Here is a 25,262-nt window from a genome sequence, read left to right on the forward strand (position 1 = left end):
TGCCGGGTGAAGGTGACCTCGTCCCCGATGTAAAGGTCACGACCTCTGTGTCCCTCCGGTAGGTGGGACTCAACGTCTCTCCTGGTCACGAAGACGTCGCCTAGGGTGCGGTGGTCTCGGATGAAGCCCCACCCATGCTGCATATTAAACTTTATCACAGTCCCGGTGGTGCGGGGACTATGCGCTGCACGGGGGTCTCTCCTGGCCCGGCTCTTCTGCTCCGCGCTCCTTACTTGAGCTTGCTGTTCCCGGACCCGCCTCTCTCTCCGCTCCCTCTCAAAGTCCTCGAGCTGTTGGCGGCAGCACTCAGCACGCTCCGCTGCAGCTGCCCGAGTCTCTTGAGTGAACCCCATGAGATCTTCTCCGGTGGGGTCCCACTCGAACTGCGCTTCTGCTAGCGGGGGCGAGATCCTCTTTACGGGCTTTGGAGCCGGGATCAGGGGTTCATCCAGGGGTCTCTCTCTCCGGAGTCGGGGATGGTGAAACTCCGGTGGCCATATAAATGGCTGCCCATCCGGGCACGTATGCTGGGCGTACAGGTCCTCTCCCAGATGCGGCACTTTAGGTCTTATGGGCGCGGTGGTGTTAGCGCCCGGGTTGCCCGGGCCTTGCGGCCAGGCCTGGGGTATCTGGAAGGTGAAGGGCACCGTAAGGACGGCGGCGCCCTGGGCTACTTGGCCCTGCGACCAGGCCGGGGGCTCCGCGGAGGTAGGGGGCGCTGTTGGTATTGCGGCGCCCGGGGGTACTAGGCCTTGCGACCAGGCTGGTGGTACTTCCTGCTTGGTCACGCCCGGGGTCGAGGCGTGTGACGTCACAGGGGTCGCGGCTCCCGTTTGAGGCCTAGTCTGCGGCGGTGACGTTGCAGCGACGGGCACGGCAGGATAGACTTCGGGCTCTGCGACGGGGAGCTGGGGCAGGTTCGCGGTTTCCCGGTTTGGGGTATAGACGTCCCCTTTACCTGCCTCCACTCGTTCGGCTCCCTTCTCGGCGCCGTCTCCGGCCTTCAGTCCTCCCGCGCCATCCTCAGAGGCGGTCGGTCTCCTCGTCTTGGGTGGCGTGCTCCGCTGACAGGTCTCGGTCTGCTGGGCCATCTCACGGCTCCACTCCGCCAACGTCTCTCGCTGCACCCGGGCCATCCTCCTTGCGAGGCCCTCCAGAGCGGTCTGCGCACACTCCCGGTCTCGGGGGAGCTGTGCTAGGACCTCCACTAGGCCTAGTGGGGTCGTTGTTTCCAGCAGGCTCCTGACCAACGGGTCGGTGCTGCTCTGCTCTCCTCCTGTTGTCTCCAGCAGGCTCCTGGCCAGCGGGCCGGTGCTGCTCTGCTCTCCCTCCTCTGTTTCTAGCAGGCTCCTGGCCAACGGGCCGGTGCTGCTCTGCTTTCTCGCCATCTCCGGGTAAGCTCCTCCGATATTCTTCTCCAGGCTTCTTGCCTCCGGGTGCGCTCGCTCTAGACTGCTCCAGGCGGCACCCATCTTTGTTCTCTCCTTTCGTCTCCTCCCACTTCGAGGGCGGTCCCGGGGCCACTTGGTGATTGTCAGCTCCAGGGGCTGTTCTTTCACGCTGACAGACACCTCTAGCATCACAGTCTCTGTTGGTGGGGGCGGTTTCCACTTTTGGCGCCATTTTCGGTCCTGGCCCACGATGGGAGGCGGCCTCTCGCCACCCTCTGGCACGCCCATAATGGCGTCCGCTCTTCCAAGGCGGGACCCCTTTGGAAATGGCGGGAATCGCTTCCCAGTGGCGGGAAACTCTGCAGATGGCGGGAAAAAGCTGTTAATGGCGGACAACCGGCGGGAATTGACTGGTGATGGGGTCCGATGGCGGGGACCCTCCGGAACCGGCAGGAGACTTCTTTTTGAGGTAAACTCGTTCTTTTCTTCAGGCACGCAGTACCCGGGTGTTGCGGGCACGTAATCCTGCCGACTACGCCAAAGTTGACGCGCCCCCTGGGCCATATTCTTTAGGGGAATACCCGGAGCCGGATCAGATGGGAGTTGTAGTCTTCCGAGTGGCTGTGACCCGGTCCGTGCCCAGGGTGTCAAACTCAGTTGTATGTGGCAGTCCTACAGATGTTATAAGTTCTTTATTGTCGACTACGCCACCCGTTGTATTGCGGTCACTATGGCCGCCGCTGCAGCAGGGTCCGCTGAGGCTGATGGTGTAGGTGCAGCTTTTGGTGGTATAACCCCCAACGGGTGGGGTATAGCCTCAGGGGGTCAGGTGCAGAGGATGGGGGTTGTGGTGGTGCAGCATAGGTGTTAAAGGACGACAGAGTCGGGTTGTGCAGTTTAGGGTATTTACTCACTGCTGATGTTCCGGTCACTCCAGCTTCAAGTGACCTCCCGAGCCGTGCTGCATCCACCAGGTCCTGGATCCAGCCAACCCCCAAGCGAGTCCGGAGCGTGACCCTGAGCTCTCCTTCTGTCCTTTCTCTGGCCGTCCCCACTATTGATCCACCCAGGTCCAGCTCCCTCGGGCCTTCTGTTGGGTGACCCTTGGCCTTGGGTTCCCTGACCCTCCACGTGGTATGCCTTCGTGGTGGATGTGGTGGGTGGCCGTGGCAGATGCTGCCCACGGCCTCCGGTCTCTGGCTGGGGTGTGTTTTTGCCCCCACCAGCTTGGGTTCCGGTACCCTGATGCCGACTCTTCACCCGTAGCTTGAATTTGGGCTCTCAGAGTCCTCTCTTTGTCCCCTCTCTGGGTCTTTCCTTCTTTCTCCTCTCTCTCTCTCTGGGTCTGCTCTGCTCCTCTTCCTCCTCTGACTTCTCTGCAAAGGCTGACTGACTGACCCTGTTCTCTGATGGTGCCCACCTTATATACACCCTCTATGTGTGAGCTCAGGCGACCAGCACCCAATGAGCTCCTATCTTTACCCAGGCTGCTCCCCCTATCTGCCCCTACACTACTTGGGATTTACCACCCCCCTCCCACTCCAGCCAGGAACAGACTCGGTCGTACCTGCACATTTCTAAGTGGGAGTACCGTCGGCCTGTTCCTCGGAAATGGGATGTGTGTAGTGCATGCAGCCTACCGAGCTCAGTTCCACACTCCATCCTTACCCGGGAGTGGAATATCACACCTCTGGGTTGAGGTGCAATACCCCTGTAGCAGCCGAATCCTCAGGGTGCTACACCAGAGTACTGGACTAGTCTGGTCTGGGGCTATGGTCCCCGGCGAGATCATGAAAGTATATGTTCTCTGAAACGCTAGAGCCTTTCAGAGAAAAATATAACTGGCTGCAATTGTGCAGGATCTGATCCATGCTGCCCACGGTCAGTTGACAGGTTTCCTTTACTAACATTGAAGTTTCAGGCTGCAATGTTCTTTTTACCTATTCTATATCCTGTTTTTTCTACCCACCCAAAGACTATATTTTTCTCACTTTTCCACACAAGCGCCCCTTAATGAATCAGTGCTGGTCCTGATAAATCGGGGACATAATTTAGAGATCTTCCTTATGAACTAATGTAATGTCACTTTTTATTTATTTTTTTCTGTTTTAAAATGGTTAAATATATATATCTTTTTTCCTATGTTTCAATTTATGTGAACCTAAAAGCAGGCTTCAAAATGTATTTACTTCTTTGCTATGGAAACTTAAATATATGACAAAATTTGGGGCAGCACTGGGGTTATGTAATATTTTGCTAGAGATGTTTTTTATTTATTTATTCATAAGAGTCGAGTAGGGGCAAGAACCAACATGTAGAATACCAATTCTAGCCAGGTCCCTCAGAATAATCTACCAAGTAAGAATATTTATATTCTTCTTCAGGCTGGAACGCCTGATAAAGTGATTAAGAAACATTAAAAAGAATAAACATTGCATTGTGATGTAGAAATTGTAACATACCTGGCGGCGTCCTTGCATAGTGGTCCATCTCCCACTGTGCAACAGCGCGCACTTGGTCTCCAGTCCAGAATGTCTCTCTGGCTTACCTCCATGCTGTCTGTTTGTGTCTGTTTCTGCTGCTTAAGGGCGGCGCCCGATCACTTCCTGCTTTTTGTACCTGCTGTGGGTCACACCCCTTGTGCGTCCTCAGCCTATTGCTGTCTGTCACCTGGTATATAACTCAGCTGCTCCAATCAATCCCTGCCTGAGCATTGTGTTTCTTTCAGTGTGTGCTTGCACTCTGAAGGTGCCAGGTCCCGTTCTGTGTTCTCTTGTCTGCCTATCCTGGAGGCTGTATTTCCAGGCCTGTCTGAACACGCTCCTAGCCTGTTCCTCTCACCTTCTAGGGGCCGATTACCTAGACCCGCTCCTGTATCTTGTCTGTCCTGTCTGAACACGCTCCTAGCCTGTTCCTCCCGCCTTCTAGGGGCCAATTACCTAGACCCGCTCCTGTATCTTGTCTGTCCTGTCTGAACACGCTCCTTGCCTGTTCGTCCCGCCTCTCTGGGGGCCGTATTCCCAGACCCGCTCCTGTATCCCGCAGCAGTGTCGGTCTCCTCCGTACACTCAGTTCCAGTCTGAACTCTCTCCTATCCTTTACCTGTTTTGCCTCTATGTCCGTTCCCTTCCTTTTTCTGCAGAGTCTGAACTCGTACCTAACTCCTGCTTGTTGTCTCTGTACTTCCGTTTGTGAGTTTGTGGTCCACTCGCTACTTCACTGCAAGTACCCTGTGGGTATCTGGCTCTGCCTTTCCCTTCCTGTCTGTTCTGTGTGAACAGAGCCCTGTCCCCTCTGCTCAGCCTTGCCTGCTCTGACTCCTTTGCTCACCGGTCCGGCGGTTCTAGCCTGCTCTGACTCCTTTGCTCACCGCTCCGGCGGTTCTAGCCTGCTCTGACTCCTTTGCTCACCGCTCCGGCGGTTCTAGCCTGCTCTGACTCCTTTGCTCACCGCTCCGGCGGTTCTAGCCTGCTCTGACTCCTTTGCTCACCGCTCCGGCGGTTTTAGCCTGCTCTGCTCTTGCTCACCGCTCCAGGCGGTCTTATCCTGCTCTGCTCTTGCTCACCGCTCCAGGCGGTCTCGTCCTGCTCTGCTCTTGCTCACCGCTCCAGGCGGTCTCGTCCTGCTCTGCTCTTGCTCACAGCTCCAGGCGGTCTCGTCCTGCTCAGCTCTTGCTCACCGCTGCAGGCGGTCTTGTCCTGCTCTGCTCTTGCTCACCGCTCCAGGCGGTCTCGTCCTGCTCTGCCCTAGCTCACCGCTATAGGCGGTCTCGTCCTGCTCTGCTCTTGCTCACCGCTCCAGGCGGTCTCGTCCTGCTCTGCTCTTGCTCACCGCTCCAGGCGGTCTCGTCCTGCTCTGCTCTTGCTCACCGCTCCAGGCGGTCTCGTCCTGCTCTGCTCTTGCTCACCGCTCCAGGCGGTCTCGTCCTGCTCTGCTCTTGCTCACCGCTCCAGGCGGTCTCGTCCTGCTCTGCTCTTGCTCACCGCTCCCGGCGGTCTCGTCCTGCCCTGCTCTTGCTCACCGCTCCCGGCGGTCTCGTCCTGCCCTGCTCTTGCTCACCGCTCCAGGCGGTCTCGTCCTGTCCTGCTCTTGCTCACCGCTCCAGGCGGTCTCGTCCTGCCCTGCTCTCGCTCACCTCTCTGGGCGGCCTCACTCTGCTGTGTTTGTCCGTCACATCTGTGGTTCTGTTCCAGAGTCCCTGTGTGTACTGGGTCCTATCCCGCCTGTGTTCCTAACTGCTAGTGCCTTCCTGTCTGCACTCTAGCCGTGCTTGCCTGTACCCCCCTGCCTGCATACCTGCCTGCCTGCATACCAAGTCGTGCCTGCCTATTCCCACCAGTCTGTGTGCCAGCCTAACCAGTCTGCTCCTGTATTCCCCTGTGTGGGTCAACAGCCGTGTCCGGGGTCTGTCCTGGAGTAGCACCTGGTCCCTCTGCTCGGTTCCTCCTGGGTGCACTGGCGTCGTATGCCGTCGTGCGACCCTGGTCGGATCGGGTGAATACCTAGTTACGCCCCTCCAGGCATTCACTCTCCGGCACGGTCCAGTGGAATCACACGCACACGCCGCTCAGCCCGGGCGTGTGCATTACAGAAATAACTTGGTGTGCATATGTTCAGTCTTTTGAATGTCTTATGACCGATTTAAAATCATAGAATGTTAGAGCTGGAAGGGACCTCCAGGATCATCGTGTCCAACCCCCTTCTCAACACAGGATTCACTAAACCATCTCAGACATAGAATCATAGAATGTTAGAGTTGAAGGGGATCTCCAGGGTCATCGTGTCCAACCCCCTGCTCAATGCAGGATTCACTAAACCATCTCAGACATAGAATCATAGAATGTTAGAGTTGAAGGGGACCTCCAGGGTCATCGTGTCCAACCCCCTGCTCAATGCAGGATTCACTAAACCATCTCAGACATAGAATCATAGAATGTTAGAGTTGGAGGGGACCTCCAGGGTCATCGTGTCCAACCCCTGCTCAATGCAGGATTCACTAAACCATCTCAGACATAGAATCATAGAATGTTAGAGTTGGGGGGGACCTCCAGGGTCATCGTGTACAACCCCCTGCTCAATGCAGGATTCACTAAACCATCTCAGACATAGAATCATAGAATGTTAGAGTTGGGGGGGACCTCCAGGGTCATCGTGTACAACCCCCTGCTCAATGCAGGATTCACTAAAGCATCTCAGACATAGAATCATAGAATGTTAGAGTTGGGGGGGACCTCCAGGGTCATCGTGTACAACCCCTTGCTCAATGCAGGTCTCACTAAACCATCTCAGACATAGAATCATAGAATGTTAGAGTTGGAGGGGACCTCCAGGGTCATCGTGTACAACCCCCTGCTCAATGCAGGATTCACTAAACCATCTCAGACATAGAATCATAGAATGTTAGAGTTGGAGGGGACCTCCAGGGTCACCGTGTCCAACCCCCTGCTCAATGCAGGATTCACTAAACCATCTCAGACATAGAATCATAGAATGTTAGAGTTGGAAGGGACCTCCAGGGTCATCGTGTCCAACCCCCTGCTCAATGCAGGATTCACTAAACCATCTTAAACATAGAATCATAGAATGTTAGAGTTGGAACGGACCTTCAGGGTCATCGTGTCCAACCTCCTGCTCAATGCAGGATTCACTAAACCATCTCAGACATAGAATCATAGAATGTTAGCGTTGGAAAGGACCTCCAGAATTTAGTTTTGTAAACATGTGAAACCGTTTAAAGAAGTGACCTGACCATTGTTCAGGTGGATTCCGCTTGGAAACCGCACACTATTTCACACATACAAGTATAAAAGAAGCCGCCAAAAAAAGTCACTTCAGAAAAAAACACCACCAGCTTTTTTCCTAAAGTGTCTTCTGCCTGAAAAAGTCAGCGGGTACGCTGGCATGTAAAAGACGTTGTGTGCACATACCTTAAATATGTTGCTCGAGAAAGACCTCTCATAGGGTGGAAATGTTATGCATAATCATATATAAATACAGTACATACCATTTTACATTGGAGTGGTGCGACTTCTCGTCTTATTGATGATTATTTTAACCCTTGTGAACAAACTTTTTAAACAGTTCAGGGTGAGTCAGATTTTAAGCTGTGGATTTTCTTGCAGAAAATCTGCTGAATTTTACAGTACTAATGATATGTGGTGGATTTTCTGTCACAGATTTGCATGTGGAAATTCTGCTGCATATAGGAGTACCAGCAAAGTGGAAGAGATTTCATGAAATATCATACACACTGAGGAGAACACAAAGTAAAAATGGACCTTTGCTGGGGTTTTCAAATCTTTAGCAAGTCAGTTTTGCAATGCAATGTGGACCTTGGTAATAGTTGTAGCCACTTTGGAGAGGTCGATGTCCCAAAGAGCAGCTGGGCTTTCAAATTTGTCTCATGCAAGATTTAATTAATTGAATTTATTTTTTTGATAGTAAGGCTACATCCCCACCATGAGCTTTTGGTGAGTTTTTTAATGTTGTAGATTTTCTGCACCCATTAAGTAAAATAGGTTACTTGCATTTTTAGAAAATACGCAGAGTCAAAAACTCACCAAAATCTTATATTTTGAATGTAGCCTAAGAAATTATCTGAAATGACCAAGTTAAAGAATGCATAAAGCGTTCAAAAAGCATTTGCTTTTTTGCAAATGTTTTTCCCATATTCCCCCCACACTCATGTCTAGTGTAGTTTCAGTGTGTCATAATAATTTTTTAAATATATAAATAAATCCTATACGATATTATGAATTTTTGCATCAGAAGCTGGTTGAAAGGAGTGACCTGTCCATTGTTCAGGCGTTTTCTATCCTGGATACTCTTTAAGCTTTATACTAGAAGTCAATGGGAAGGCTCAAAAGATGCCTGGAATACACCAGGGTGTCTTTGAGTGTTTTTGCTTCAAAAAATAGTAGCTTCTGCTTCATTGAATGGAGTTAAAAAAACGACAACCGGAAAATGCCAGTAAAAAAGATGCCTCAAAAATGTTGGTAAAAAGCTATAAAAAAACCCACCAGCGGTCAAAAATGTTTAAAAAAACTGTTCAGGAAACAACAAAAAAACGGTAAAAAAGACATTTCAGGAAAACAAAAAAACTTTAGCATTTCATGAAGCGTCTTCCTCTTGAAAAATTCAGGTTCTCCCAAATAAAAATGTCATTCGGTTAATGTCATAAAGTTAATGTGCAAATTGTCACTTCAGACAGGAAGATCACTTGAACTCTAGTACCAACAATTGGAAGAAGAAATCCTACAACTCAATAATTGACCCTTTAACGAGCCTTGGAATATGACTTAGGCTAAAAGCCAAACAAGAATCCCAATTTGCAGACACGATGTTTCAGGGTATTGCCCCTCATCAGTGCAAAGTATAAGATCCGAGTCTTAGCCTCTCGCCTAGCCAAATCAGATCTCATACTTTGCACTGATGAAAGGCAATACCCGAAACACTGTGTCTGCAAATTGGGATTCTGGTTTGGCTTTTATCCTAAGTCATATGGCAAGGCAAGTGGCATACCGCCAATGGCGGCAGGCCACGCCACTGCTATGGGGCTGTGAGCCGGTTCCCCAAAGCAGCGGGGGAACGAGGAGGATAGGTGACTATTGGGGGGGGGGAGCGCTGCACACGCAGTAGCTACTGCTGCAGCTGCCACGTGTGCCCTCTGCTAAAGGGTCATGAATATTCCCTCTTCTCCACTCCCATGGGCGTGGAGAAGAATGAATATTCATTCTCTTTAGCAGCGGGCACGAAGGAGCGCTGAGCCACAGCTCCTGCTGACAGTGCCACTACTAAAGAGAATGCATATTTACTCTTCTCCACACCCATAGTCCCGGAGTGGAGTGAATATGCCGGCAGCAGCAGCTCACCTCGGCATCTGAGAGCGCGTGCTGCTCAGATGCCGACATGAGCTGCCTGGCAGACAGGACACAGCAGTGCTGAAGCAGAGGTGAGGAAGGAAGGTGAGTATAAGTATTTATTATTTTATGTGTGCAGTGATGGGGCCACACATACCAGGATTGCTGGATGAATTCAATATATTTGACCCCAAGGCTGTAGGTCTAGTGGGGGAAGAAACAAAAAACAGGCGCAGATCTATGTGTAGATTTGTATATATATATAGGAACAGAGAAAAAAGAACTGCTCACCTTTAGCAGATCTTGTACCAAAACTTATCGACCAATTCTGGTCTAATGTGGATAGCTGGTCACACTGGTATGCAGCTTCTATCCGGATTAAACGGATCTCCCAGCTGGAGTCCGTAAGAGTAAAGTTCAGAGTGTGTATCCGGCTGATTGAGCGCTCCCAGGGTCACAAGGATTGATTATCCAAAAAAGAATTTCCTTTTCCAAAAGATTTATTCAAGTACATAAATAAATAAAACTGATATATAAAACAACGCGTTTCGGCTATTAAAATAAAAAATATATAGCCTTCCTCAGGTCCTGGAAAGCAATTATATGGTGTGAAGGTTTGTGTGAGGTCCATCATACTGTTTGAAGGACTGTGTGGGCGCCATTATACTGTTTGGAGGGCTAGTGCGGGCCATTATACTGTATGTAGGCCCATTATACTGTATGGAGGGCTGTGTGGGGGTCACAGTTGGGGGATCATACTGTGTTATGGTCACCATACTTTGCCTTGGGAGTTGAAGTAGGGTACAATAGGGTCATTATACTATGCATGTGGAGGCTAATGTGGAGGAATGCACCATGGGGGTATCATACTGTGTTTGGGGGGCACTTTTATTGGCATCATACTTTATGGGGGCAATGAAAGAGGAATCTAGGACTTCAGCAGGAGGAAAATTACTATGTAAAGGCTGGAAAGTTGTGAGATCTGCTCTTCTGTGACACAGACAAATATTTATTTTTTGTGCGGGAGGGGGGCCCAATTAGAGCTTCTGCTATGTGGCCCCATGATTTCTATGTACGCCCCTGGGAAAGGCTAATTAAAGGGTCGATATTGACTTATAGGATTGCTACTTCCAATAGGTGGCACTACAGTTCAAGTGCTCTTCCTCTCTGAAGAGACAATTTGCATATTTAATTTCCCAGAGCAGCATGCATGGCATATACTGTATAAGTCTCCTCATACTGGCATGCCAGACCTGGCTTGCCACTCTCCACAAGGAGACACCTTACCCCTTAGCTAAAGTTAATGTGTCATCAGTTAATTATTCAAATAAGATTTTTATGGTAAATATTTTTTTTAGAATTTTCCATATCATTGTCATTTCATATAATTGTATAAAAAGATCTTGCAGTTTTCACAATAGCTAATATTACCCTGTGAAAGGTTAAAAAAAAAAACTTTGAAAGTATGCTGCGGGGATGGAAGGAAGTCTCTTGCTGCAAGAAGGTTCAATGAGGGTTCTTCTATTCAGACAAAGTGCTTAAACACTGTAAAGACGTCTTTTGTGAGTCCTAAAGAAAGACATCTGTCAGTTTTTTATAACATGAAAAAGATGCCGGTATGGCGTTGAAATGCGTTATCTGAAGAAAAAAACCCTCATTGAACCCTATTGCAGCAAGAGACTTCCTTCCATCCGCACAGCCTACCTTCAAAGTACTTTTTTATCCTTTCACTGAGATTTTTACCTAGGGAAATCCCACCAGCCACGAGGAAGCAGCAGGTAGAATTTCAAACAGGGACATCACACCATCCCCTAGGTGAGAAACACTTTTTCACTACTTTTTTTTTCCTCCTTAAATATGGTCACCCTAATGTGTGCACTTTTTCCCACCACAATTGTTTCTACATATTAAACCCAATATTAGACTCATACTTCCTATTCTGTACAGAAGACTTTTCAACAGTTTCATTATCGTCACAGACAGGTTTACAATAAAATTTTCAAGCAAGGTGATGGAAAGACTAAGTGCACAATGACGGGAAGAGGGGAAGGGAGCCCAACAATTAGGGAAAGGGGGAGTGGAGACCCCTAGGCATATCTAATATCACCCTGCCTTCCCTATCGTCCTTATGTAGGTTCCACAGCTATCGCCGAGCAGGAACCTAATTCATGAATGTCCCTAGAGCTTGGCTTTAGATAGGGAGGGGACGGGATGAGCACTAGTCAGGCCCCACTACAAACTAAAGACAACAAGGTAAACAACAAAGGGGATACACTTAGCTTGAGCAGACACCAGAGAGATAACGCTAACTGTCCTCCAAGGGCACCAAAGAAGAACATAGCTGACTGCTAGTGCTCCAAGCCTGCAGAGAGGTACATAGAACTATCACCAGCGACTCTGTGGAGAAACTGAGAGTTTTTAACTACCAAGCAAGGGTGTGTCAATCAGTAGCAGAAGGTGGAGGATGGCTGGATAGGAGTTAGCATCCTAGCTAACCAGATGAGATCAGTTTTTCCTGTGGACAGTGGAAGTGATCTCCTTGAAGTGAAGGATTGGCCCTCGAATTCCCTGCGGAAGATTCTGGCAGGCCTGAAGAAGAGGGGGCGTAAGGGGGGAGGGTACTGTAACATACCTGGCGGCGTCCCTGCATAGTGGTCCATCTCCCACTGTGCAAGAGCGTGCACTTGATCTCCAGTCCAGAATGTCTCTCTGGCTTCCCTCCATGCTGTCTGTTTGTGTCTGTTTCTGCTGCTTAAGGGCGGTGCCCGATCACTTCCTGCTTTTTGTACCTGCTGTGGGTCACACCCCTTGTGCGTCCTCAGCCTATTGCTGTCTGTCACCTGGTATATAACTCAGCTGCTCCAATCAATCCCTGCCTGAGCATTGTGTTTCTTTCAGTGTGTGCTTGCACTCTGAAGGTGCCAGGTCCTGTTCTGTGTTCTCTTGTCTGCCTATCCTGGAGGCTGTATTTCCAGGCCTGTCTGAACACGCTCCTAGCCTGTTCCTCTCGCCTTCTAGGGGCCGATTACCTAGACCCGCTCCTGTATCTTGTCTGTCCTATCTGAACACGCTCCTAGCCTGTTCCTCCCGCCTTCTAGGGGCCGATTACCTAGACCCGCTCCTGTATCTTGTCTGTCCTGTCTGAACACGCTCCTTGCCTGTTCGTCCCGCCTCTCTGGGGGCTGTATTCCCAGACCCGCTCCTGTATCCTGCTGCAGTGTCGGTCTCCTCCGTACACTCAGTTCCAGTCAGAACTCTCTCCTATCCTTTACCTGTTTTGCCTCTATGTCCGTTCCCTTCCTTTTTCTGCAGAGTCTGAACTCGTACCTAACTCCTGCTTGTTGTCTCTGTACTCCCGTTTGTGAGTTTGTGGTCCACTCGCTACTTCACTGCAAGTACCCTGTGGGTATCTGGCTCTGCCTTTCCCTTCCTGTCTGTTCTGTGTGAACAGAGCCCTGTCCCCTCTGCTCAGCCTTGCCTGCTCTGACTCCTTTGCTCACCGCTCCGGCGGTTCTAGCCTGCTCTGACTCCTTTGCTCACCGCTCCGGCGGTTCTAGCCTGCTCTGACTCCTTTGCTCACCGCTCCGGCGGTTCTAGCCTGCTCTGACTCCTTTGCTCACCGCTCCGGCGGTTCTAGCCTGCTCTGCTCTTGCTCACCGCTCCAGGCAGTCTTATCCTGCTCTGCTCTTGCTCACCGCTCCAGGCGGTCTTATCCTGCTCTGCTCTTGCTCACCGCTCCAGGCGGTCTCGTCCTGCTCTGCTCTTGCTCACAGCTCCAGGCGGTCTCATCCTGCTCAGCTCTTGCTCACCGCTGCAGGCGGTCTTGTCCTGCTCTGCTCTTGCTCACCGCTCCAGGCGGTCTCATCCTGCTCTGCCCTAGCTCACCGCTCCAGGCGGTCTCGTCCTGTTCTGCTCTTGCTCACCGCTCCAGGCGGTCTCGTCCTGCTCTGCTCTTGCTCACAGCTCCAGGCGGTCTCATCCTGCTCAGCTCTTGCTCACCGCTGCAGGCGGTCTTGTCCTGCTCTGCTCTTGCTCACCGCTCCAGGCGGTCTCGTCCTGCTCTGCCCTAGCTCACCGCTCCAGGCGGTCTCGTCCTGCTCTGCTCTTGCTCACTGCTCCAGGCGGTCTCGTCCTGCTCTGCTCTTGCTCACCGCTCCAGGCGGTCTCGTCCTGCTCTGCTCTTGCTCACCGCTCCAGGCGGTCTCGTCCTGCTCTGCTCTTGCTCACCGCTCCAGGCGGTCTCGTCCTGCTCTGCTCTTGCTCACCGCTCCAGGCGGTCTCGTCCTGCCCTGCTCTTGCTCACCGCTCCCGGCGGTCTCGTCCTGCCCTGCTCTTGCTCACCGCTCCAGGCGGTCTCGTCCTGCCCTGCTCTCGCTCACCTCTCTGGGCGGCCTCACTCTGCTGTGTTTGTCCGTCACATCTGTGGTTCTGTTCCAGAGTCCCTGTGTGTACTGGGTCCTATCCCGCCTGTGTTCCTACCTGCTAGTGCCTTCCTGTCTGCACTCTAGCCGTGCTTGCCTGTACCCCCCTGCCTGCATACCCGCCTGCCTGCATACCAAGTCGTGCCTGCCTATTCCCACCAGTCTGTGTGCCAGCCTAACCAGTCTGCTCCTGTATTCCCCTGTGTGGGTCAACAGCCGTGTCCGGGGTCTGTCCTGGAGTAGCACCTGGTCCCTCTAAGGTTCCTCCTGGGTGCACTGGCGTCGTATGCCGTCGTGCGACCCTGGTCGGATCGGGTGAATACCTAGTTACGCCCCTCCAGGCATTCACTCTCCGGCACGGTCCAGTGGAATCACACGCACACGCCGCTCAGCCCGGGCGTGTGCATTACAGAAATAACTTGGTGTGCATATGTTCAGTCTTTTGAATGTCTTATGACCGATTTAAAATCATAGAATGTTAGAGCTGGAAGGGACCTCCAGGATCATCGTGTCCAACCCCCTTCTCAACACAGGATTCACTAAACCATCTCAGACATAGAATCATAGAATGTTAGAGTTGAAGGGGATCTCCAGGGTCATCGTGTCCAACCCCCTGCTCAATGCAGGATTCACTAAACCATCTCAGACATAGAATCATAGAATGTTAGAGTTGAAGGGGACCTCCAGGGTCATCGTGTCCAACCCCCTGCTCAATGCAGGATTCACTAAACCATCTCAGACATAGAATCATAGAATGTTAGAGTTGGAGGGGACCTCCAGGGTCATCGTGTCCAACCCCTGCTCAATGCAGGATTCACTAAACCATCTCAGACATAGAATCATAGAATGTTAGAGTTGAAGGGGACCTCCAGGGTCATCGTGTCCAACCCCCTGCTCAATGCAGGATTCACTAAACCATCTCAGACATAGAATCATAGAATGTTAGAGTTGGGGGGGACCTCCAGGGTCATCGTGTACAACCCCCTGCTCAATGCAGGATTCACTAAACCATCTCAGACATAGAATCATAGAATGTTAGAGTTGGGGGGGACCTCCAGGGTCATCGTGTACAACCCCCTGCTCAATGCAGGATTCACTAAACCATCTCAGACATAGAATCATAGAATGTTAGAGTTGGGGGGGACCTCCAGGGTCATCGTGTACAACCCCTTGCTCAATGCAGGTCTCACTAAACCATCTCAGACATAGAATCATAGAATGTTAGAGTTGGAGGGGACCTCCAGGGTCATCGTGTACAACCCCCTGCTCAATGCAGGATTCACTAAACCATCTCAGACATAGAATCATAGAATGTTAGAGTTGGAGGGGACCTCCAGGGTCACCGTGTCCAACCCCCTGCTCAATGCAGGATTCACTAAACCATCTCAGACATAGAATCATAGAATGTTAGAGTTGGAAGGGACCTCCAGGGTCATCGTGTCCAACCCCCTGCTCAATGCAGGATTCACTAAACCATCTTAAACATAGAATCATAGAATGTTAGAGTTGGAAGGGACCTTCAGGGTCATCGTGTCCAACCCCCTGCTCAATGCAGGATTCACTAAACCATCTCAGACATAGAATCATAGAATGTTAGCGTTGGAAAGGACCTCCAGAATTTAGTTTTGTAAACATGTGAAACCGTTTAAAGAAGTGACCTGACCATTGTTCAGGTGGATTCCGCTTGGAAACCGCACACTATTTCACACATACAAGTATAAAAGAAGCCGCCAAAAAAAGTCACTTCAGAAAAAAACACCACCAGCTTTTTTCCTAAAGTGTCTTCTGCCTGAAAAAGTCAGGGGGTACGCTGGCATGTAAAAGACGTTGTGTGCACATACCTTAAATATGTTGCTCGAGAAAGACCTCTCATAGGGTGGAAATGTTATGCATAATCATATATAAATACAGTACATACCATTTTACATTGGAGTGGTGCGACTTCTCGTCTTATTGATGATTATTTTAACCCTTGTGAACAAACTTTTTAAACAGTTCAGGGTGAGTCAGATTTTAAGCTGTGGATTTTCTTGCAGAAAATCTGCTGAATTTTACAGTACTAATGATATGTGGTGGATTTTCTGTCATAGATTTGCATGTGGAAATTCTGCTGCATATAGGAGTACCAGCAAAGTGGAAGAGATTTCATGAAATATCATACACACTGAGGAGAACACAAAGTAAAAATGGACCTTTGCTGGGGTTTTCAAATCTTTAGCAAGTCAGTTTTGCAATGCAATGTGGACCTTGGTAATAGTTGTAGCCACTTTGGAGAGGTCGATGTCCCAAAGAGCAGCTGGGCTTTCAAATTTGTCTCATGCAAGATTTAATTAATTGAATTTATTTTTTTGATAGTAAGGCTACATCCCCACCATGAGCTTTTGGTGAGTTTTTTAATGTTGTAGATTTTCTGCACCCATTAAGTAAAATAGGTTACTTGCATTTTTAGAAAATACGCAGAGTCAAAAACTCACCAAAATCTTATATTTTGAATGTAGCCTAAGAAATTATCTGAAATGACCAAGTTAAAGAATGCATAAAGCGTTCAAAAAGCATTTGCTTTTTTGCAAATGTTTTTCCCATATTCCCCCCACACTCATGTCTAGTGTAGTTTCAGTGTGTCATAATAATTTTTTAAATATATAAATAAATCCTATACGATATTATGAATTTTTGCATCAGAAGCTGGTTGAAAGGAGTGACCTGTCCATTGTTCAGGCGTTTTCTATCCTGGATACTCTTTAAGCTTTATACTAGAAGTCAATGGGAAGGCTCAAAAGATGCCTGGAATACACCAGGGTGTCTTTGAGTGTTTTTGCTTCAAAAAATAGTAGCTTCTGCTTCATTGAATGGAGTTAAAAAAACGACAACCGGAAAATGCCAGTAAAAAAGATGCCTCAAAAATGTTGGTAAAAAGCTATAAAAAAACCCACCAGCGGTCAAAAATGTTTAAAAAAACTGTTCAGGAAACAACAAAAAAACGGTAAAAAAGACATTTCAGGAAAACAAAAAAACTTTAGCATTTCATGAAGCGTCTTCCTCTTGAAAAATTCAGGTTCTCCCAAATAAAAATGTCATTCGGTTAATGTCATAAAGTTAATGTGCAAATTGTCACTTCAGACAGGAAGATCACTTGAACTCTAGTACCAACAATTGGAAGAAGAAATCCTACAACTCAATAATTGACCCTTTAACGAGCCTTGGAATATGACTTAGGCTAAAAGCCAAACAAGAATCCCAATTTGCAGACACGATGTTTCAGGGTATTGCCCCTCATCAGTGCAAAGTATAAGATCCGAGTCTTAGCCTCTCGCCTAGCCAAATCAGATCTCATACTTTGCACTGATGAAAGGCAATACCCGAAACACTGTGTCTGCAAATTGGGATTCTGGTTTGGCTTTTATCCTAAGTCATATGGCAAGGCAAGTGGCATACCGCCAATGGCGGCAGGCCACGCCACTGCTATGGGGCTGTGAGCCGGTTCCCCAAAGCAGCGGGGGAACGAGGAGGATAGGTGACTATTGGGGGAGGGGAGCGCTGCACACGCAGTAGCTACTGCTGCAGCTGCCACGTGTGCCCTCTGCTAAAGGGTCATGAATATTCCCTCTTCTCCACTCCCATGGGCGTGGAGAAGAATGAATATTCATTCTCTTTAGCAGCGGGCACGAAGGAGCGCTAAGCCACAGCTCCTGCTGACAGTGCCACTACTAAAGAGAATGCATATTTACTCTTCTCCACACCCATAGTCCCGGAGTGGAGTGAATATGCCGGCAGCAGCAGCTCACCTCGGCATCTGAGAGCGCGTGCTGCTCAGATGCCGACATGAGCTGCCTGGCAGACAGGACACAGCAGCGCTGAAGCAGAGGTGAGGAAGGAAGGTGAGTATAAGTATTTATTATTTTATGTGTGCAGTGATGGGGCCACACATACCAGGATTGCTGGATGAATTCAATATATTTGACCCCAAGGCTGTAGGTCTAGTGGGGGAAGAAACAAAAAACAGGCGCAGATCTATGTGTAGATTTGTATATATATATAGGAACAGAGAAAAAAGAACTGCTCACCTTTAGCAGATCTTGTACCAAAACTTATCGACCAATTCTGGTCTAATGTGGATAGCTGGTCACACTGGTATGCAGCTTCTATCCGGATTAAACGGATCTCCCAGCTGGAGTCCGTAAGAGTAAAGTTCAGAGTGTGTATCCGGCTGATTGAGCGCTCCCAGGGTCACAAGGATTGATTATCCAAAAAAGAATTTCCTTCTTCAAAAGATTTATTCAAGTACATAAATAAATAAAACTGATATATAAAACAACGCGTTTCGGCTATTAAAATAAAAAATATATAGCCTTCCTCAGGTCCTGGAAAGCAATTATATGGTGTGAAGGTTTGTGTGAGGTCCATCATACTGTTTGAAGGACTGTGTGGGCGCCATTATACTGTTTGGAGGGCTAGTGCGGGCCATTATACTGTATGTAGGCCCATTATACTGTATGGAGGGCTGTGTGGGGGTCACAGTTGGGGGATCATACTGTGTTATGGTCACCATACTTTGCCTTGGGAGTTGAAGTAGGGTACAATAGGGTCATTATACTATGCATGTGGAGGCTAATGTGGAGGAATGCACCATGGGGGTATCATACTGTGTTTGGGGGGCACTTTTATTGGCATCATACTTTATGGGGGCAATGAAAGAGGAATCTAGGACTTCAGCAGGAGGAAAATTACTATGTAAAGGCTGGAAAGTTGTGAGATCTGCTCTTCTGTGACACAGACAAATATTTATTTTTTGTGCGGGAGGGGGGCCCAATTAGAGCTTCTGCTATGTGGCCCCATGATTTCTATGTACGCCCCTGGGAAAGGCTAATTAAAGGGTCGATATTGACTTATAGGATTGCTACTTCCAATAGGTGGCACTACAGTTCAAGTGCTCTTCCTCTCTGAAGAGACAATTTGCATATTTAATTTCCCAGAGCAGCATGCATGGCATATACTGTATAAGTCTCCTCATACTGGCATGCCAGACCTGGCTTGCCACTCTCCACAAGGAGACACCTTACCCCTTAGCTAAAGTTAATGTGTCATCAGTTAATTATTCAAATAAGATTTTTATGGTAAATATTTTTTTTAGAATTTTCCATATCATTGTCATTTCATATAATTGTATAAAAAGATCTTGCAGTTTTCACAATAGCTAATATTACCCTGTGAAAGGTTAAAAAAAAAAACTTTGAAAGTATGCTGCGGGGATGGAAGGAAGTCTCTTGCTGCAAGAAGGTTCAATGAGGGTTCTTCTATTCAGACAAAGTGCTTAAACACTGTAAAGACGTCTTTTGTGAGTCCTAAAGAAAGACATCTGTCAGTTTTTTATAACATGAAAAAGATGCCGGTATGGCGTTGAAATGCGTTATCTGAAGAAAAAAACCCTCATTGAACCCTATTGCAGCAAGAGACTTCCTTCCATCCGCACAGCCTACCTTCAAAGTACTTTTTTATCCTTTCACTGAGATTTTTACCTAGGGAAATCCCACCAGCCACGAGGAAGCAGCAGGTAGAATTTCAAACAGGGACATCACACCATCCCCTAGGTGAGAAACACTTTTTCACTACTTTTTTTTTCCTCCTTAAATATGGTCACCCTAATGTGTGCACTTGAGGTGAGTAATTGATTTTTTTTTTATATGTATGGAGGCATGGGGCATTATATGGGGGGGAACAAGTGAAATCCTGCATTGGGCATTATATGGGGGGGGGGACAAGTGACATCCTGCATTGGCACTATATGGGGGGGAGTGACATCCTGCATGGGGCATTATATGGGAGGGTGACATCCTGCATGGGGCATTATATGGGGGGGACAAGTGACATCCTGCATGGGGCATTATATGGGGGGGAGAGGTGACATCCTGCATGGGGCATTATATGAGGGGAGAGGTGACATCCTGCATGGGGCATTATATGGGGGGGTGACATCCTGCAATGGGCATTATCTGGGGGGGAGAGGTGACATCCTGCTTGGGGCATTATATGGGGGGAGAGGTGGCATTCTGCACGGGGCATTATATGGGGGGGTGTGACATCCTGCATGGGGCATTATACGGGGGGGTGACATCCTGCATGGGGCATTATCTGGGGGGGGGAGAGGTGACATCCTGCTTGGGGCATTATATGGGGGGGGGAGAGGTGACATCCTGCTTGGGGCATTATATGGGGGGGGGGGAGGTGACATCCTGCATGGGGCATTATATGGGGGCGGAAGGTGACATCCTGCATGGGTCATTATCTGGGGGGGGGGAGAGGTGACATCCTGCTTGGGGCATTATATGGGGGGGAGAGGTGACATCCTGCATGGGGCATTATATGGGGGGAGAGGTGACATCCTGCATGGGGCATTATATGGGGGGGAGGTGACATCCTGCATGGGGCATTATATGGAGGGGTGACATCCAGCATGGGGTATTATATGGGGGGGAGGTGACATCCTGCATGGGGCATTATAAGGGGGGAGAGGTGACATCCTGCATGGGGCATTATGTGGGGGCCAGTATTCTGTATGGAGCATTATAAGGGGGCCAGTATCCTCTATGGAGCGTTATATGGGGGCCAGTATCCTGTATGGAGCATTATATGGGGAACAGTATCCTGTATGGAGCAATATATGGGGCCCATAATACTGTATGGAGGACTATACTGTCCGGTCTGCACTGTGCGCTGTGAGGATTCGCCGGTTTCTGAGCTATTGTAGAATTTACAATAGATATCGGTCATGTAATGTAAGAAGTGAAATCTTTGCATTGTACTATATATACAGTACAGACCAAAAGTTTGGACACACCTTCTCATTTAAAGATTTTTTTGTATTTTCATGACTTTGAAAATTGTACTGTGGCGCCCCTGGGGGTTCAGTCGCCACAGAGGTACTACACCTCACCCAGAGGTGTGGTGTCTCCTTCTCTCAGGTAAGGAGGGAGTGCTGCCCGGAACCCCAACACCCGCATTCAACACTACACTGCTCCAGGCCGGCTGGAGGGGCAACATGCATGTGCGCAGCTGTTGAGCCCTGTCCCTGGCTGGAGTGGGGGGGGGAACCCAGAGGTAGGGGGAACCAGTAGTGGGTGAGGGTGGAGGAAGCAGTTAAGGGGAGCACTGTAGAGTGAGATATAAAAAGGGAAGCCATCTTAGGGTGGCAGGTCAGAACAGGCTAGTCAGTGGAGAACAGACAGGGAGCAGAGTCTCTTTAGGAGCTCTGCTCCACAAGTAGGGCCCAGTCCTAGAGGCAAAGGTGGGGAGCAGAGGAGTAGGCTCCGATCTACAGAAGGGATCCTAGGGGGTACGGCGAGTGCAGGAAGGTACCCGTACGCCCCGAATCTGTCAGAAGACAGAGGGATCGTAGGCTGCAAGAAGGGGACCGGCCCCTGGTCCAGCTGTGTTACTCTAAGTCTCAGCTGGGAAAACCGGAGGCCTCTGGCTTATATAGTCAGTTGCTGAAGCCTCATTCTAATCCCCGTGAGGGTCAAGCAGGTCCGGGAACTCCAACAAGACAGGAGGGACTTCAGAGCACCCGAGCGGGACTGAGAGTGGGAAGCGCAGGGCAGGAGGGAGAAAGACCCAGCGTGAAGATGGTCTAGCTAGGAACACAAGAAAGTGGGGTTCCGTCAGGTGCTCCAGATCTGCCTGAGGAAGTGCTGAACCCCTGCCTGGTGAACGCAGCGCGACGGGGGAGGCTGGCACCCGTACAGTGCACCAGTGGAACTGTCATAAGAACTGTGAGTAAAGACTCGGATGACTGCACCGTACTGCCTCCGTCCCTTCTTTCATCTGCGCCATCTGTCCCTCCCGGCACTACAACGCCCAGCGCAACTTACACTACCTACACTGCCCTGGAGCTAGCTCTACCTGTGGAGAGCCACACCATCCCTGCTGCCGTAACACCTGCTCAAGAGGACCTGCTCCGCAGCAGCGGCTCCGTTTGGCCGCATTCCACAGGTGGCGTCACGAACTTTCCAAATCCCCTATAAATTTCCCCTTTTGATTGACCGCCCTGGGTCACGGACCGGGCCAGCCACCGTGATATCCCCCACCGGCATCCATAAAAGGCCCGGCTGCTGAGTACCCAACGGCCCAGGGGGCGCGTCAGTACATTCACACTGAAGGCATCAAAACTATAAATTAACGCATGTGGAATTATATACTTAACAAAAAAGTGTGAAACAACTGAAAATATGTCTTATATTCTAGGTTCTTCAAAGTAGCCACCTTTTGCTTTGATGACTGCTTTGCACACTCTTGGCATTCTCTTGATGACCTTCAAGAGGTAGTCACCGGAAATGATTTTCACTTCACAGGTGTGCCCTGTCAGGTTTAATAAGTGGGATTTCTTGCCTTATACATGGGGTTGGGACCATCAGTTGTGTTGTGCAGAAGTCTGGTGGATACACAGCTGATAGTCCTACTGAATAGACTGTTAGAATTTGTATTATGGCAAGAAAAAAGCATCTAAGTAAAGAAAAACAAGTGGCCATCATTACTTTAAGAAATGAAAGTCAGTCAGTCCGAAAAATTGGGAAAACTTTGAATGTGTCCCCAAGTGCAGTTACAAAACCATCAAGCGCTACAAAGAAACTGGCTCACATGAGGACCGCCCCAGGAAAGTAAGACCACGAGTCACCTCTGCTTCTCAGGATAAGTTTAACCGCAGGTTAACAGCAGCTCATATTAGAGACCAGGTCAATGCCACACAGAGTTCTAGCAGCAGACACATCTCTACAACAACTGTTAAGAGGAGACTTTGTGCAGCAGGCCTTCATGGTAAAATAGCTGCTAGGAAACCACTGCTAAGGGCAGGCAACAAGCAGAAGAGACTTGTTTGGGCTAAAGAACACAAGGAATGGACATTAGACCAGTGGAAATCTGTGCTTTGGTCTGATGAGTCCAAATTTGAGATCTTTGGTTCCAACCACCGTGTCTTTGTGCGACGCAGAAAAGGTGAACGGATGGACTCTACATGCCTGGTTCCCACCGTGAAGCATGGAGTAGGAGGTGTGATGGTGTGGGGGTGCTTTGCTGGTGACACTGCTGGGGATTTATTCAAAATTGAAGGTATACTGAACCAGCATGGCTACCACAGCATCTTGCAGTGGCATGCTATTCCATCCCGTTTGCGTTCAGTTGGACCATCATTTATTTTTCAACAGGATAATGACCCCAAACACACGTCCAGGCTGTGTAAGGGCTATTTGACCAAGAAGGAGAGTGATGGGGTGCTACGCCAGATGACCTGGCCTCCACAGGCACCAGAGCTGAACCCAATCGAGATGGTTTGGGGTGAGCTGGACCGCAGAGTGAAGGCAAAAGGGCCAACAAGTGCTAAGCCTCTCTGGGAACTCCTTCAAGATTGTTGGAAGACCATTTCCGGTGACTACCTCTTGAAGCTCATCAAGAGAATGCCAAGAGTGTGCAAAGCAGTCATCAAAGCAAAAGGTGGCTACTTTGAAGAACCTAGAATATAAGACATATTTTCAGTTGTTTCACACTTTTTTGTTAAGTATATAATTCCACATGTGTTAATTCATAGTTTTGATGCCTTCAGTGTGAATGTACAATTTTCATAGTCATGAAAATACAGAAAAATCTTTAAATGAGAAGGTGTGTCTGTACTGTATATATTTCTCTGTGGTATCTGTGCATCATGAATCACGTTGTGTTAAAGGGGTTCACTGAGACTCTTTCGCCCGGGGCCCACGAAAACCTGGAGCCGGCCCTGGCAGGCGCCCAAGAGGGATGTGATAAAGGCTGATGTCATCCTGACTTCCAGTCACTACAGAAGAACATGGACTTCACCGGTAGTCAGTCTGGTGATTATGTGACTTAAAGGGCCTGTCCACTTTCAGAAAATTCCAGTTCCCTGGTGCATTTTTTTTTTTAATTGCTATACTCACCCTACCAGGGTCCAGAGCTGACGTCATGTTGACAGGGCTGCAGCCAATCAGTGAGCTCGGCTGCCCTGCCCCTGCAGACGGAACGTCCCCTCATAGTCGCTGTGCTCACTGATTGGCGGCCACTCTGTCAGCGTGATGTCAGCGCTGCAGACAATACCTGAGCAGCAGCGGAGGCTCAGCAGAGGGAGGAGGAGTAAAGCACAGGGTACAGAACTTTTCTTTAGAGGGAAGAACCCCTATAATGAAGGGGGAGGCTGTAAGGAGCCAGCATATGATGCGCTGGGGGTGCTTCTCCCACTGCTCATGCGCAGCAGCAAGGACAGGCTGTAGCACAGGTGTGAAGAAGAGGTGGCTCTGAAGATCACTAATCTTGCCACACAACAAGCCGCTTATCACGGAAACAAAGAGTTAATGTTCAAAGGTGACACATGACGCTGCGTTCCACGCCTCCTGCTCATCATATCCTTCACTACAGTCTATTGGCTGCTACGATCTTTGGCCACACCCCTTTCCTCCTCCGCTCCCCCGCCCTAAGATGGCTGATCACTCAACCGCCCATTGAGATTGTGATGGGAACAAGGGTTGGGTTTCCACGCCCATTTTTCTGTATGATCCACCAGCCAATCGGATTTCAGAAGGAGAGTCTCCCCGGCCAATGGGCAGCGTGCTGGGGAAGGGTCCCGGCGTTGCGTGTTCCGGTGCATCCTCAGAGAGTGTGTCGGTGCTGGGAGGTGCGCGGGTCTCTGGGAAGGGACGGCGGCACATTGCATCCCCTCCTCCGGCTGAGGCAGAGGACAAGACAGGGGCAGCTGCGCATGGCGAGGGGCTAGGGAGCGCGGCTGTCCCCACCCTGACTGCACCCAGGAGCTGTGGCTTGTGACTGGCAGAGTGGAGGACGGCGCCAGCATGGACCAAGTGGAAATCCTGCGGACCTTCATTCAGAAAGTGCAGGCCATGAACAGCAAGGACCAGAACGGGGAGGACAACTTCGCCTGCGACTTCATGGTAAGAGCGGCTGCGGGTGACGTGGGCATGTGTGTGCCCACTCCTCGTGGACGCCTGATCGTGGGGCGATTTCCCAGGCGGATCCTCCTTCCTCCTCCTCTCCCCTCCTTCCTTCCTGATCACTCCATGGATTACTGCCTGCAGCTTTATGGGGAGGGAGGATTTCATCAGCGCTTCCTGCACACGAGCTGCGCCTCCTGCTCCATCACTGCACTATCACTGCTCACTACAGGAAGTGCCCGATCGATCAGCAGTGCTGGCAGAGGTGCTGCGGCGGCTGTCATTGTCAGAGACCCGCCCTGAGCCTGGCAGACTGGCCACTGTGCCGGGCTACTGTGCCAGGACTGCGGGCCACTGTGCCAGGCTGTGTGTGTGTGTGGCAGGACTGCGGGCCACTGTGCCAGGCTGTGTGTGTGTGTGTGTGTGTGTGTGTGTGTGTGGCAGGACTGCGGGCCACTGTGCCAGGCTGTGTGTGTGTGTGGCAGGACTGCGGGCCACTGTGCCAGGCTGTGTGTGTGTGTGTGGCAGGACTGCGGGCCACTGTGCCAGGCTGTGTGTGTGTGTGTGTGGCAGGACTGCGGGCCACTGTGCCAGGCTGTGTGTGTGTGTGTGTGTGTGGCAGGACTGCGGGCCACTGTGCCAGGCTGT

The 25,262-nt window shown here is 49.9% G+C and overlaps 1 protein-coding gene across 1 annotated transcript in view; it reads left to right on the forward strand.

Annotated features, from left to right (window-relative positions):
* The first annotated feature begins 24,228 nt into the window (after window positions 1-24,228).
* PTPN12 (protein tyrosine phosphatase non-receptor type 12) overlaps window positions 24,229-25,262 on the forward strand; it is a 72,279-nt gene continuing 71,245 nt past the window's right edge. Inside the window, exon 1 of the mRNA XM_073652288.1 lies at window positions 24,229-24,614. Within this exon, the coding sequence (XP_073508389.1) occupies window positions 24,516-24,614 (99 nt within the window). The 5' untranslated portion in view covers window positions 24,229-24,515. The remainder of the gene's footprint in view (window positions 24,615-25,262) is intronic.

This window comes from Phyllobates terribilis, unplaced genomic scaffold (assembly GCF_046119375.1).
Source record: "Phyllobates terribilis strain yellow unplaced genomic scaffold, ASM4611937v1 Scaffold_11__3_contigs__length_659146591, whole genome shotgun sequence".
Lineage (NCBI taxonomy): Eukaryota > Metazoa > Chordata > Amphibia > Anura > Dendrobatidae > Phyllobates > Phyllobates terribilis.